We start from the raw sequence: 13,474 nt of genomic DNA, 5'->3' as shown, positions 1-13,474 counted from the left end.
TGCACGTGCGACAGAGGGTCGCCAAACACCTCCCATTCTGTTATTCCTCAAGAGATGGAGAACAGTGCCCTGTTTCAGCCCTTTCAAAATTACTTGAAAGACCAGGGTGAGACCGTGTTTGACAGGGATTATCTAGCTACAATCTCGTCCAAGGACCACTGCCATGGGCTGCTGCAGCTAATGCTTCCTCCGCAGTGCCACAAAGCCTGCAGGAATCACTGAGCAAGGAGCTTTGCTTGGAAGCTTTACCATTTCAGTGAGCCTGTGCTCTCTTGGCCTGTATGCTGAAACACAAACGCTTTAAACATCAAAGGAGTAAACCTACTCAGTTTAACACAGACCCTGGGTGAGTGACTTGTAAGTCTGGGGTTTAGTCCACTTTTTCAGTCTATTTCAGGTCTGGTTAGTAACTATTATAATGAAATCACTCATTATGTGTGATGTGTTAGGTTACTTACACTGCAACCTGCTCCTAAAGCGCTAACAAAGGACTTGCACCTTACCTGCAGCTCTGGAAGGTTGGGGTTTTGTGTCTGTGCAGATCTGCATTTAACCCACCCAACTGAGCCCACAGTTACTGCCCAAAATAACAACTTCTACAAGAATGGAGAGGTGCTACTCAAGTTTTATTGTTCTGGGAAAGTATTTTGAAGTTCAACTGGAAACGAAACAAAAGTCCTCCCCAAAATCCCCTCAAAGAGTTAATACACTCTAAAACCAACTACCACAAATAAACAAATTTTTTAAATTTAAAAAAAGAGAGAAAAAGAAGGCAGATTAGGAGTACTTTTATCATGACTATACAAGCTACTAAAAATAAACCAAAGTAGAATTATAACCCCCTATTCCTTATCTCATTAACTTAAAATAATTATAGGCATTCAAAAAATTCTTTTGTCATGTTTAGTGACTTCAAAAGTTGCGGTAACACGGGGGAGATAAAATATCAAACTTGCATATTTCTTGACTGTCGTCTACTATTACAGACACCAAAAAGTGCTCCAGGAGTTCTTAGCGTGTATTACAAGATGTTGGGTGAGGAATTTTATGGGGGAGGAAAGGCAACGCTCTGTTATCACCAAGTAAGAGTACTTCATGCTCTTTAGAGCCTGTGTCAAGTGAAGTTTGGGTCCCTCTGTAGCCTCATTCCATACTGATACAAGGTGTAAGAGATGAGAAGCCACATTTTGCAACTCCGCAAGCGACTCCTGAACCAGTGCAATCCTGAAATGCAGGCAGGCCCTGCTCTCAGAATCTCTTCAGACTCGGCAAGCCTGGCACCTAGAAATCACGGCCTCTGAAATGTTTGTTTCAGCAAGAACACGTGGAGAAGTTTTCAAACCAGATCAGGGTCAAGAAAGCAGGCATGAGCTTCAGCTTTATTGTTTTCCAAGCAACAGTCATCTCTGCAAGGGAATGATATTGCAGCTGAAAAAGAAGCGGGTAGAAGGAAACGTTAAAATCTCAGTTCTCAAACAGGCATAGATCTGACGTGGGATGAATCAGACCTGTCACAACCTTCCTCCACTGGACAAACTAGCCACCGAGTCCCCCCTCCCAGTGCTTGTGTTTGACGCAACTCGCCTCCCCACATTGCTGTGTGGAACTCTCAGCCCCCAGCCCTCAGCTGGTACCCCCCAGTGAAGGCCATCAGAGCCAGCAGCAACACACACTGAGAGCAAAGCAGAGCCGGCCCTGCTGCAGGCAGTGTGCTCCCAGCTGGGTGAAAGCCTCCTCCGTTCTAGCGAGCGCAACAGCAGCTTACCCCAGGAGGCCCTTCCCGGCCCAGCGCTTTGGAGTCAGCCCCACGTGCACTTTTTTGCCGCTGCGGATCACAGTCACACTCAGGGGTCTCTGAAAGGGAGGGAAAAAAAAAAAAAAAAGAAAAGAAAAAAGATGACAACAGCCCATCACCAAGCCTAGTCTTCCTTCTTTTGCTGAAGTACTGGAAGAACATCAGGCCCAGAGACGAGCTGCTCTTCAGCCATGCCCCACTCCCATCCCTGCAGCTAGATCTGAAAGAAGAGAGCATTTTGTGTGGAGATATCTCCAGGAGATCTCTGTGTTTCAACTGTAACACATTTGATGGCTTTGGCAGCTGCTTTGGCCAGTCCACAAGGGTGGCACAGCAACACAGCCTGCTGCTGCAGGGAGTCCCCAGGGGAGAACAGACAATGTGATGCTCACAGCAAAGACCACACACCGCTTTCTTCTATCCAGCAAGAATTAGCTCAATGCTGTGAGAGAACAAGGCTACAACGGCACAGACTGAATCTAACACTCTCATGTGGAAATGATGATCCCAGAGATCTATAAGTTCCATAAAAAAAGCTGTGGCTAACAGAGACAGACAAGAGAATGCAGTTGCAGCAGATATGAGCTCACCCCTTCACTGTGCTGCACCACTGTGGCAATGTTCTGCAGGTTCTGGAAGTTGTTTACATTGACAGAACCAAACTCCACAATCTCATCATCCACCTGAAGTCCCTGGACAAAGACAGAAGAGAGATGAGCATCTGCCTTCTTCAAAGACAGGCAGTACCACTGGAGCATCACCCTTCACCCAGCCACAGGGAGAGAGATGTGCTGTGACACTGCTCCTCTCACCACTCAGGCAACTGAATTACATTACACCCTCTCCACACCCTTAGAAAGGAGTAAGTGCTCATTCCTCTGCCCTCTTCTATGGGAAGAGAAACACTGAGGCTGGAATGGTCAGTGAGGCCTGGTACAAGCTGTGCGGTGCAATGACACAGCTGAGGAGTACTCCTCCCACTGTACAGTGACTAGTCTATTCACAGCATGTCTGAGCGTGACAAAAAAAAAAAAAAGGGTGGGAGGAAGACGTCCTAATCAACCCCCCAACTTATTCCCATTTATTATTAAGAGACAGAGAAAGCCATCTGCAATGTTTTCTCTCTGGGTGCAGATGAAGCCTTCCCCGCCAGCTGTCAGACCCCACCAACTTACGGAGATGCTTGCAGGAGATCCTGGAGTCACCGTGTTCACTTTGGCAAAAGCCTGTGGCAGGTTCTGGCTCTGGCTCATGGCCTCGGCCAGCGCCTCCGCCTCGTCCTTGGCGTGCTTCTCCTTCTCCCGGGCGTGCAGTTGGTGAAGGGCTTCTTCCACCTGCTTCATCAGGGCCTTGTGATCATTCTGCAAACCTGCGGGTGACATTAGCACAGGGAGCAGCCATGAGCACAGAGGGAGCAGGAGCGGGTGATATCTAAGGGATCTTTCTCAGCACGTGCTCTGCCCTGTGACTGTGCAGAGAACAGTATTTTGGGTGTCCAGGGCTCTCAGCTGCACCGAGTAATAACCTCTGCTGGTGTATCTGCTGGGTCCTGCTGCCAGCCCCGTGCACGTGGCCCCACAGATGCGTATCAGTAGAAGCAAGACAGAAAAAACCACCCAAAACCTGCAGTAAACATGCAAAGACGGAGGGCTCGGAGGCCCCCAACCGCCTAGAAATCACTGAGCACCCAAGTCTTTCTGCCATCAGGGGCAAAAGCCACCCCCAAAGGCAGGGCACGGGGTAAGCCTGGCATGCCATAAATGCCCAGCTGCTCTTTTTTACTCGGAGGTTGTTCTGCAAACCCCACAGCACTTCGCTGCACTCCACAACCCCCACAGCAGCAGCAGCAGAATTCCAGCGCCGCTGCAACACGACAGGGACAGAAGCATTTCACTGACCAAGCCCACCCCGCTGCTGCCGGCACTGAGCGAAGCCGTCCCCACAAAGCAGCCGGGGCAGGGAGCCCACCTGCCCCCGCTCCTGCCTGGGGGGCTCAAGGGGCCGGTGCCAGGGCTGCAACTGGGAGGGGGGGATTCGGCTGCAGGAGCCCGCAGGCAGCCCCCACAGCCCGGTCGGGCAGCTGTCCTCTGATGGAGGGGCCCCCCGCGCCACCCCCCTCTGATGGAGGGGCCCCCCCATGTCCCCCCCCGATAGAGGGGCCCCCACTTTGCTGTACCCCCCAGTGGAGGCCCCCCTCGCCCCCACTCACAGATGACGTTGTGCCGGGCCGTGCGCACTTGGTAGAGGTCGATGTCAGCACGGGGAAACCCCTCGGCGTCCACCAGCGGCTCGTGCATCCCCACGCCCTTTTGCTGCGGGGTAAGGGGCGACCGTGGGGCTGCAGGCCTGAGCTCCCCCCCGGGCCTGGGCCTGAGCCCCCCCTCCCGCGGGCTTGAGCCGCCCCTCCCCCCCCCGGGCCTGGGCCTAAGCCCCTCCCCGGACCCCCGGTCCCGGGTCTGTGATTCTCTCCGTCTCCCCCGGCCCCGGGCCTGCCCCCCCAACCGCCCCCCCCCCCGGACCCCCGGGCCCGGGCCTGAGCCCCCCCAGCGGCCCCGGGCCTGAGTTCTCCCCCGGCCCTAACCGGGCCCGGGCCTGAGCACCCCTCCCGCCGTCCCCACAGCCCGGCCCCGAGCCCCCCGGCCCCGGCCCGCACTGACGCCCTCCAGCAGCTCGTAGCAGGCCTTGATCTGCGCCTCCAGCTCGTCCTTCCGCCGCACCAGCTGCTGCACGTCGCTGACGGTGACGGGGCGGCCCCCGCCCGGCTGCGCCATGGCCGCCACCACCGCCCGGGCCGGCGGGCACCAGCGACGCAGCGGCCGGGAGGGGCGGGGCAGCGCCGCGGGGTGACGCAGCGGCGGGGCCGCCACGTGGCGCAGAGCTGATGATGTCACGGGGCGACGCAGCGGTGATGACGTCATGGGGTGACGCGGCGCCCTGGGGGCAGTGCCCTGGGGGTGGCACGGCGGTGGCAGTGACAGGGGATGGTGCACGGTCATGATGTCGTCGGGTGACACTGTGGGGGCGGGGCCGTGAGTGTGACACAGTGATGGTGTCATGGGGTGGTGTGACGCCATGGTGGCAGTGCCATGGGGGTGGCACGGAGTGACAATGACACGGGGAGATGCAGTGCTATAGGGTGACACAGCGGTGGCAGTGCCATGGGGTGATGCAGCAATGACGATGCCATGGGGTGACACCGCGGTGGCAGTGCCATGGGGTGATGCAGCGGTGGTGATGCCATGGGGTGACACCCCAGTGGCAGTGCCGTGGGAGGACACCGCTCTGGTGGTGACACAGTGGCAGAGCAGGTCACTGCTGTGGGGTCATACAACTGTGCTGGGGTGCCCCGTCCCTGCTGCTGGCTCCCCCAGCCTGTGCCCTGTGCCTGGGGTGGCACGTGACCCCCGTGTCCCCAGGGAGCCTGGCAGCAGGGTCACAGCCCCGCCACCAGACCCCCGCGCTTGCTCCCGGTGCTCCCCGGTGCCCCGGCACTGGTGAGCGTGGTGGCCCCCCTGGACACGGACGGCTCCACACAAGGCACACCGTCCCTGGCACTGGCCCCAACAGGACATGTGCCCCCCCACATGGGGTGAACGTCCCCAGGGGCAGGTGGGTGGGCTGGGGGGTGATGTGCCGCCACCATTGCATCACCCCCCCGGTCCCAGCACGCAGTGGGGCCCGGGAGGCTTTGGGGGGGGGGGGGGGGGGGAGTGTGTGGCTCCCACACCGCAGAGCCTTGTGTCCTGGCACATGCTGGCACACTTGGGCACACGTGGGGTCACCGCTGCCACGCCGAACCCGCTGTGCCCAGCCAGGGCTGTGAAGCACCCAGGACGTGGCCCTGCCAAGCCACCCGCTTGGGTGCAGCTTGGGGCTGGGGGTGGGAGAAGGTGGGGCAGAGGAGGAGCTTCCCCCATCCCGCCGTGATATTAAACGTCCCGGCGGCCTGGCGCTCCCTTTGCTGCTCCCGGGGCACCAGGACACAGCAATGGTGAGGGGCAGCAGGTGGGGATTCATGTAACGGGCCAGGGCTCGGCAGTGCAGGATATCTCGGGAGCTTTACCGGGCTTAATCCCTGCTTGGACTTGGGCTTTGCGGTGACTCTGCTGGAAGTCGTGTAGAAGAGCCATTCCTTGGGCACTGACCTTTGGATCCGAGCTGCCAGGGCACAGAGGTACCTTCCCGACCCGCTAACATCTCTCTTTTTCTCATTTTCTCATTTAGACGTCTTACACGGACAAGGGTGAAAAGGTAAGAGCCGTTCCGTGGCCATGGTCCTGCCCCGCTGCCCACTGCAATGGGTCAGCTGTGTCGGTGCAAATGACACCTCCTTCCCTACTCCTTGATCACCTGGTAAAATCAGAATTAAAACCGCTGTCCAGCTGGGCTACACAGGCCGTGCGTTAATAACAGGAATTTTTTCATTTTCTTTTTCTTTCTGGTTTGGGAGGGGAGCGACAAATGGGAGATGATGGGTATTTCCCAGCTGACCCCAGCGCCTAAGCAGAATCCTCATTTATTGCAATATTTCTTACCCAACGCTGCGCCTATTTGCCACCTTTTTCCCCCATAAAGCGTTTCCCTAATGGTGGGTGGGTGTCACAGCCAAGTGGTGGCCGCTGCGGCTTGGATGGCAGCAGGGAACAGTGACGGGGGATTTGTCCCGGTCCTGGCAGTTGTGTAAGAGTGTTTTGCAGGAGAATTAATGTTTAACACAGTTTGGTTCGTGGGTGGGCAGCTGCTGCGGGGGCTGCTCATGGTGAGCGCTGGGAGCACCGGGACTGCAGCCTTTGCAGTCTTTGCACCTTCCAGGCGTGGAGCAGGAGCACGGCTCTAAAGCACTTTAGAAAGTGGCTGTTTGGGGGCAGCAGCCGGGGTTTCACCTGGTTGATTCGGACACATCCGCAGGAGATGCGCTCACAGGGCCGCAGCCACCGCTTCTCCCTGCCGCAGAGTCCCGCAGCGCTGCGGGAAGGGCTGCGGCGGTGGCTCTCAGTCTTGTTTTCCCCTTCCCTTTAGCCCCTGCGAGGCCGCTTCATCCACTTCCACTCCATCACCTTCTGGGTCGGTAATGCCAAGCAGGTGAGAGCCTGTGCACGTGGTGCACGTGGCGTGGTGGGCGCCCGCCGCGTCAGCACAGGGTGGACGCTCCGGTTATTGGCTGCCAGGGGGGCGGTTTGTCCCGGCAGCCCACCACGTTGGGGCCGTGTTGGCGTCCCAGAGCCTGGCTCTGGCTCGGCGCCTGTGCCCACCGCACGGTCCTTGGCCGATGGCCTTGCGGGCCCTTGCGCAAGGTCAGGGGTGGCTGCCCAGGCGGGGAGTGGGAGGCGCCTGGAAAATGCAACCGGGCACACGCTGCAGGTCACTGGCTGACCACTGTGGTAGCAGCTATCCACCTCTGGCTGCTAAAAGGCCACCAGCAAGCTAAAAACCCTTCTGCTTCAACCTGAGCTGCTCTTTGCCCAGCCTCATGGATGAACAGGCGGCAGAAACGTTCCCCCGGGTGGCAGCCCCCTGCCCGCCGATGGCCATGCACCTGTGTGTGGGAGGGCTCCGGAGGCAGCGCTTCCCACTGAATTTGGGGGGTTTTCCCCAATGTGGGCCCTTCCATGCCTCTGCTCGCTCCTCCCAGGCTGCCAGAGGGAAGGGGGAAAGCTCAGCTGCTCCCCAGGCACACACGCACATGTGTGACTTGCACACACGTGACATGCACACACCGTGGTGCTGCTCCCCTTGGGCTATCAGTGCTGCCCCAGCCGGCGGGGAGCCCCGTGGGACTGGGGGCCACCAGCATCATGGTTTCACCTGCCCGCAGGCTGCATCCTACTACTGCAACAAGCTGGGCTTCGAGGAGCTGGCGTACCGGGGGCTGGAGACGGGCAGCAGGGAGGTGGTGTCACACGCCATCAGGCAGGACAAGGTAAGGGCCTGGTGCACCTCGCAGAGGTGCTGCTGCCAGGGCGGGGGGCAGCGGAGGAGCAGCCGGTGTCGGCACGCGGGTGCTGCCGAAACCCACAGGCACCGCTGAACCCCACTGCGGTGCCTGTGCCGGGCTGGGGCTGCAGCTGCACCACCACGTCCCCATCCTTCGACTCTCCTCTTCCTCGCCAGATCGTGTTTGTTCTCTCGTCTGCTCTCAACCCGGGGAATGAGGGTAGGTGGTGCAGTGGGGGATGGAGCGGGAAGTGGCCGCGGCACAGCGAAGCGTCCTTGCTCATGCGTGCGCCGCTCTTGCTCCGGGCAGAGATGGGGGAGCACCTGGTGAAGCACGGTGATGGGGTGAAGGACATCGCCTTCGAAGTGGAGGACTGCGACTTCATCGTGCAGGTAGGCAGTCCCTCCAACCCCTCCTGCGGAGCCCCAAAATGACAGTGGGAGTGGGGAGGTGCTGGGATGTGTCCCCCCAGCCCAGGGGAGCTGCGGCAGGATGGGAGGTCTCTCTCCTTCTGCCCAGAAAGCCAGGGAGCGTGGAGCCGTGGTGGTGAAGGAGCCCTGGGTGGAGGAGGACAAATTTGGGAAGGTGAAGTTTGCAGTGATCCAGACGGTAAGTGGCAGGGGGGCTGTGGAGGCTGAGCCCCCACATCTGAGTGGGGTCTGTGGGGCCAGGATGGACCCAGGAGATCCCCAAAACACCGAGGCCACCACGCAACTGCTTCCCCTCCTCTCGCAGTACGGTGACACCACCCACACCTTGATAGAAAAGCTCAACTACAAGGGCCTCTTCCTACCTGGGTACCACCCGCCCCTCTTCAAGGACCCCCTGCTGCCAAAGTTGTGAGTACCTTCCAGAGGGTCCTGCCCAGCTCTTTGCCACCACATGCCAGTGGAATGTCCCACCAAGGAGCCAGACAGGTCCCTGCTGCCTTACCCGGAGCCCCCCGCACTGTGGGGAGCCTCCGAGCCCAGCTTAGAGCCACCCCCGTATTCCTCCCCCAGACCAAGCGCCAAGCTCAACTTCATCGACCACGTTGTGGGGAACCAGCCTGACCTCCAGATGGTCCCAGTGGCGGAGTGGTGAGAGTGGGGAGGGCTGGGGAGGGGGGATGGAGCAGCAGCGCTGCTCCTCTGGTCTTGCCGCTTCCAACGGTGGTGGCTGAGGCTAGTTAAGGCAGATGGAGCTTCGTTAGCGCAGGGATGGAGCAGGGGACTTGATTGTGCCCTTTGTGGCCTGGGCAGGTACCAGAAGAACCTGCTGTTCCACCGCTTCTGGTCGGTGGATGACAAGCAGCTGCACACCGAGTTCAGTGCCCTGCGTTCCATCGTGGTCACCAACTACGAAGAGACCATTAAGATGCCCATCAACGAGCCGGCGCTTGGCAAGAAGAAATCCCAGATTCAGGTGAGGGGATGTCGGTGGGTGATCCACTGGGCTGCCACCACCTCGGGCAGGGCTTTGGTGGAGGAGAAGGACCAAGGGGTCAGCGACTCGATGCCAGCGCAGATGTGCTGTGCTGAGGTGGCTGGGGGAAAGCAGCCCTGGCTCTGCTCGGTCTGCTGAGGGCTGTGGAGCCCTGGGGAGGCCACTGGGATGGAGCTGGTTTACCCCGATCTCACCAGTTGTGTCTTTTTTTTTCATTTCGTGGTGTCCCGGAGCTGATGTTGCTTTCCTGTTCTGAAGCCCGCAGCCAGCCCTTTGCACACTGTGGCTGCACTGACACCAATGTGGTGACGTTTTTTTCCCGGTAGGAATATGTTGACTACTATGGAGGGGCCGGAGTGCAGCACATCGCGCTGAACACCTCCGACATCATCTCAGCGGTGAGTGCAGCCCCGCGGCCCCTGCCCCAGCTCATCCCGCCCCAGTGCCTTCACCCCGGCCACCAGGCACAGTCCTCGTCCCAGCACGGTGGTGGACTATGACCCGCCATCGGGGCGTGAGGACACAGGCAGGCTGAGCAAGCTTTGCACCGTGGTTGACTTACAACCAGGATTAACTGCCCAGTGAGATGGGAAGGGATCTGCCTGCGAGCTGCTGGGAGATGCCCACCCCTCCAGCTTAGAGCAGTTGGGGTCTGCAGGGACCCCGATGGCACGTGCTGTCCTTGGCGGGTGGCCGGCGGGGAGCTCGAGCAGCCCGTAGCACATCACCCACCTCTGCCTGGGGCGGGGGCTGCTCTGGATTGAACCCAGCTGCTATTGAGCCCTTGGTTTTGAGCTCCTCTCCAGACCAAAAGTTATGGGGGGGTCAGGGTGGGATGAAGCATCCTTGCATGGTGGCCAACTCTCTGCACTGTCTGGAGAGGGCACCTTGGGCCCTCCCGTTCCTGGTGCCCAAAGCGAGAGGGTGGGACAGGTCCCCATGTGCGAGGTTGGCCAGTGTCATGGGCAGATATGGCTCTGCCCCCGGCACCGTCCGTCCCAGGGAACCCTCCTGGCACAAACCCACTCCTGGCCCACACCGGGGTCTCCCTTGCCTTGCAGATCAACAACCTGAAGCAGCGGGGCATGCAGTTCATGGATGTGCCGTCCAACTACTACCAGACGCTACGGGAGAGGCTGAAAACTGCCAAAATCAAAGTGAAGGAGAATATTGACAAGCTGGCGGTGAGTCAGACCAGCCCGCGAGGGAAAAGGTTTGCCCGGGGCTGGGTGGCTCCCAAAAGTGTTTTGCAGGGATGTATGACACAGAGGGATCCCCTTGCTCCTCTGTGGGTCTACAAGCTCTCACCCAGTTTCATTTCTCCAGGAACTGAAAATCCTGGTGGATTTCGATGAGAAAGGCTACTTGCTCCAGATCTTCACCAAACCAGTTCAAGACAGACCCACAGTCTTCCTGGAGGTCATCCAGCGGCATAACCACCAGGTTGGTTTGCAGATTTCACAACGATTGTGGCTTTGAGACCTCAGGGCTGTCCAGCACCACCACCCACCCAGCCAGCTCTCCGGGGTGCTCTTCCCCAGCTCCTTCCGGGCTGATGACCCCCCTGCTGTCCCCTCCATCCCTAACGTTGTCATCTCTGCAGGGCTTCGGTGCCGGGAACTTCAAGTCTTTGTTTGAAGCAATAGAAATGGATCAAGACGCAAGAGGAAACCTGACCGTCCTGGAGCCCAACGGGGAGACCAAGCGCATCTAGAGGATGGCAGAAAACGCTGCCCTTGCCCCTAACGAGCTGATTCACAAACAGCCGATGTTTTGGTAAATAGCCCAGCCCCAAGTGTCCTACACCCAGGGATGCTGCTGCCAAGTTGGAGATGCACAAGGACTCAACACCTATCCCGGCGCTGCCCTCCCGTGACTTCTTAGGAGAGGGAGCATGGGAAATAGCAAACAACGCTCTTAAAAAAGCAGTTTAATCTGATCCAAACCATCGAGTGCGTAACAAAGGGCAGATTCAAGGCACGTGCCACAGACACGAAGCTACGGAGGAAGACAGAAGAAACAACCGGGAGTGCTTAAATTTAGTCTTATCAAAAGTTTTCTGTTAATTTTAGCTACGCGGGAAGCTGTGAGAGGAAAGCATGGAGGCGTTTGCCTCTCTGCATCTCATTTTGTAAGATATTATTTTAATTGCTTTCAGACTCAATCTTGAATTTGAATTTTCCGAGCTTAAACACATGGGTTTAGGGTAGCTATAACGTTATGGAATGAGACTTCAATCAAATTTACGTATTTCAGCCTTCCCAAGGCAACGCATCTCACTCTAATACCTGTAAATTCCTGAATTAATGAAGTGTTGGCGTCTCTCCCGTGTTTCAAGAAGCAATTGCTGGCATTGGCAGCGACTCCTTGGCTCAGATCCCAGCTGCATGTGCAAACTCCCCTCTGGACATCACAGTATTGTCACTGTCCTTTGCAAGGGGACTTTCTCCCCACCAACACAATAAAAGCCTTTTCTGTCACAGCCTGAGTGCCTGGTAAGTTAACGGGGAGCCCTCTGCACCTGCGGGTCAAACCCTCCCCGGGGGGCCCACAGGCCTCAGCACACGACTGCTGAAGAGCATCTCGGGGTCCCCCCGCTGTTGCACGTTGCCTCCCCTGTAAGCACCACTGCTCCCCACGTTCCCAGCGTCACAGCTGCCCAAAGGCCAAGCAGCCCAAGCCCTTGGCTGGGGACAGGCTCCTCGGGCACGAGCCCTTCCACCAGCCCAAGCCCCTGCTCCATCTGGCTGCCCACCAGGCTGAGCCCCGGCTGCCCCCTGCCCCACGGCAGCCCTGCCAGGCTGAGAACTAAGCCGGGAAGCCCAGGCTTTCCCATCTCTTCCATTTCCTCCTCCACCAGCTGCTCCATCCCGCTCTGCTCCAGGTACCTCTGTTCCCCAAGCCCAGAGAAGCCGCGCCGACCATCGCCGCGTTTGCAGAAGCGGCAGCCACCAGCCAGGGAGGGTGGGGGGCTCGTGGCTCCAGGCTGCGCCTTCATCCGCATCAAACCCCAGCAGCTCCCCCCCTCCTGTAAACCACAGGTAATAGAATTCATTTCAGATTTGAATAAACCGATATAAAAGAAATAAAGCAGAAGGCCTCTAGCCCCATCAGCCTTACAGCATCACCCGAACCAGCAACGCTAACACCTTGCTTCATAGGGTACGGGCTTTTGCCTCCATAAAATAAAAATAATTTAAAAAATAAATAAGTGAACTCTGAAAAAATCCAAGGCAGAGGCTGGAGGAGCAGGGCAGCCCCCCTGCCCAGGCAGCACCACCGAGGGTGGAGGGTTACGGACACCCAGCCCGGGGCGGGGGGGGGGGGGCGCCAGCACCTGGCCGTTCTTCAGCTCATAAGGGTTACCAGGATTTTTAGTAAGAAGAAAATTTTCGCTAAGTATATAAACTTAAATCACTCACGCATTTCTTTCGTGCAATATAATGTTGCTTCAAGTCATTTTCTGCCCACCAGAATTACTATTTTCAGTAAACTTTGCTGAAAATCAGTTCTTTGGAGTGTTCTTTCTGGATCTGGTTCCTTGAGCTCTCCGGTTCCCAGCTCAGGTCTGAAAGTGAAAAGCTGCCCTGGCTATACATTAAGCACGACATAATTTTTCTGTAAGAAAAGTCAGTATATTTATGGTTTGCTTTATAAAAGTTACTATAATACAATGGTACATAGTATTCAATTCACAAAAATATGAACAAATATATACAGCATGACACATCCACAACAAAAACACTTTCTTCAAAACAAGATACATACTGGTGACAGATTCTATATGCACAAAACATCCCTAAATTTATAAATTTGCTTAACAAAAGAAAAAGCAGAAATCCTAAATCTTCAAAGCAGAGTTGTTTGGGTTTTTTTTAAGGAACTTAAAAAAAATATTTTATTTTTTTTCATTTATTGCAAACCATTTTACCTGCCTCCTTTTAAAGGAGGCCCTTTATTTTCACACTGTGAATTAAAACAACCTGTTTATAGAACCAGAAAACTGCAAGGATTGGGAGCCCGATGTTCTTCCATTTTGCTTTTAAAACTGCCCATTTGTTTTAGAGTGTCCGTTAACGATGTGTTTCTTTTCACTTGGACAAATACTACAGTGGCAATTAAGGAGGAAACTCATAAAAACAAAACAAATATTAAATTGAAAAAATCCAGTTGCAAACTTGCTTAAATACATTTTAGGTTGTCTATTAGACTGTACACATTTCCTCGCTTGAAATAAATAGATTTTGCACATTAGGTTTCAGACTGGGGGCGGGGGAGGGGAAGAAGAAGCCTTGACTTGGCAATTTTTTTGTCTTCAG

The 13,474-nt window shown here is 56.5% G+C and overlaps 2 protein-coding genes across 2 annotated transcripts; one reads left to right on the top strand and one right to left on the bottom strand.

Moving 5' to 3' along the window:
- Window positions 1-605: 605 nt before the first annotated feature.
- Window positions 606-4,631, bottom strand: PSMD9 (proteasome 26S subunit, non-ATPase 9). Its single transcript, XM_037375473.1, has 6 exons — window positions 4,453-4,631; window positions 4,005-4,107; window positions 2,971-3,164; window positions 2,386-2,487; window positions 1,766-1,854; window positions 606-1,428 (listed from the first exon to the last, which is right to left on the bottom strand). The coding sequence occupies exons 1-6, from the start codon at window positions 4,564-4,566 to the stop codon at window positions 1,401-1,403; spliced, it is 630 nt and encodes a 209-aa protein (XP_037231370.1). The 5' UTR covers window positions 4,567-4,631; the 3' UTR covers window positions 606-1,400.
- Window positions 4,632-5,680: 1,049 nt separating this feature from the next.
- HPD (4-hydroxyphenylpyruvate dioxygenase) lies at window positions 5,681-11,637 on the top strand. The gene is made up of 14 exons (XM_037375472.1): window positions 5,681-5,786; window positions 6,020-6,046; window positions 6,815-6,877; window positions 7,611-7,715; window positions 7,907-7,949; window positions 8,040-8,122; window positions 8,250-8,339; window positions 8,466-8,569; window positions 8,732-8,809; window positions 8,972-9,134; window positions 9,482-9,553; window positions 10,217-10,339; window positions 10,482-10,598; window positions 10,759-11,637. The coding sequence occupies exons 1-14, from the start codon at window positions 5,784-5,786 to the stop codon at window positions 10,867-10,869; spliced, it is 1,182 nt and encodes a 393-aa protein (XP_037231369.1). The 5' UTR covers window positions 5,681-5,783; the 3' UTR covers window positions 10,870-11,637.
- The last annotated feature ends 1,837 nt before the right edge of the window (window positions 11,638-13,474 follow it).

Source organism: Falco rusticolus, chromosome 1 (assembly GCF_015220075.1).
Source record: "Falco rusticolus isolate bFalRus1 chromosome 1, bFalRus1.pri, whole genome shotgun sequence".
In the NCBI taxonomy this organism is placed as follows: domain Eukaryota; kingdom Metazoa; phylum Chordata; class Aves; order Falconiformes; family Falconidae; genus Falco; species Falco rusticolus.
The sequence above is the reverse complement of the archived record's forward strand: the minus strand, read 5'-3'. Positions and strand labels throughout refer to the sequence as shown.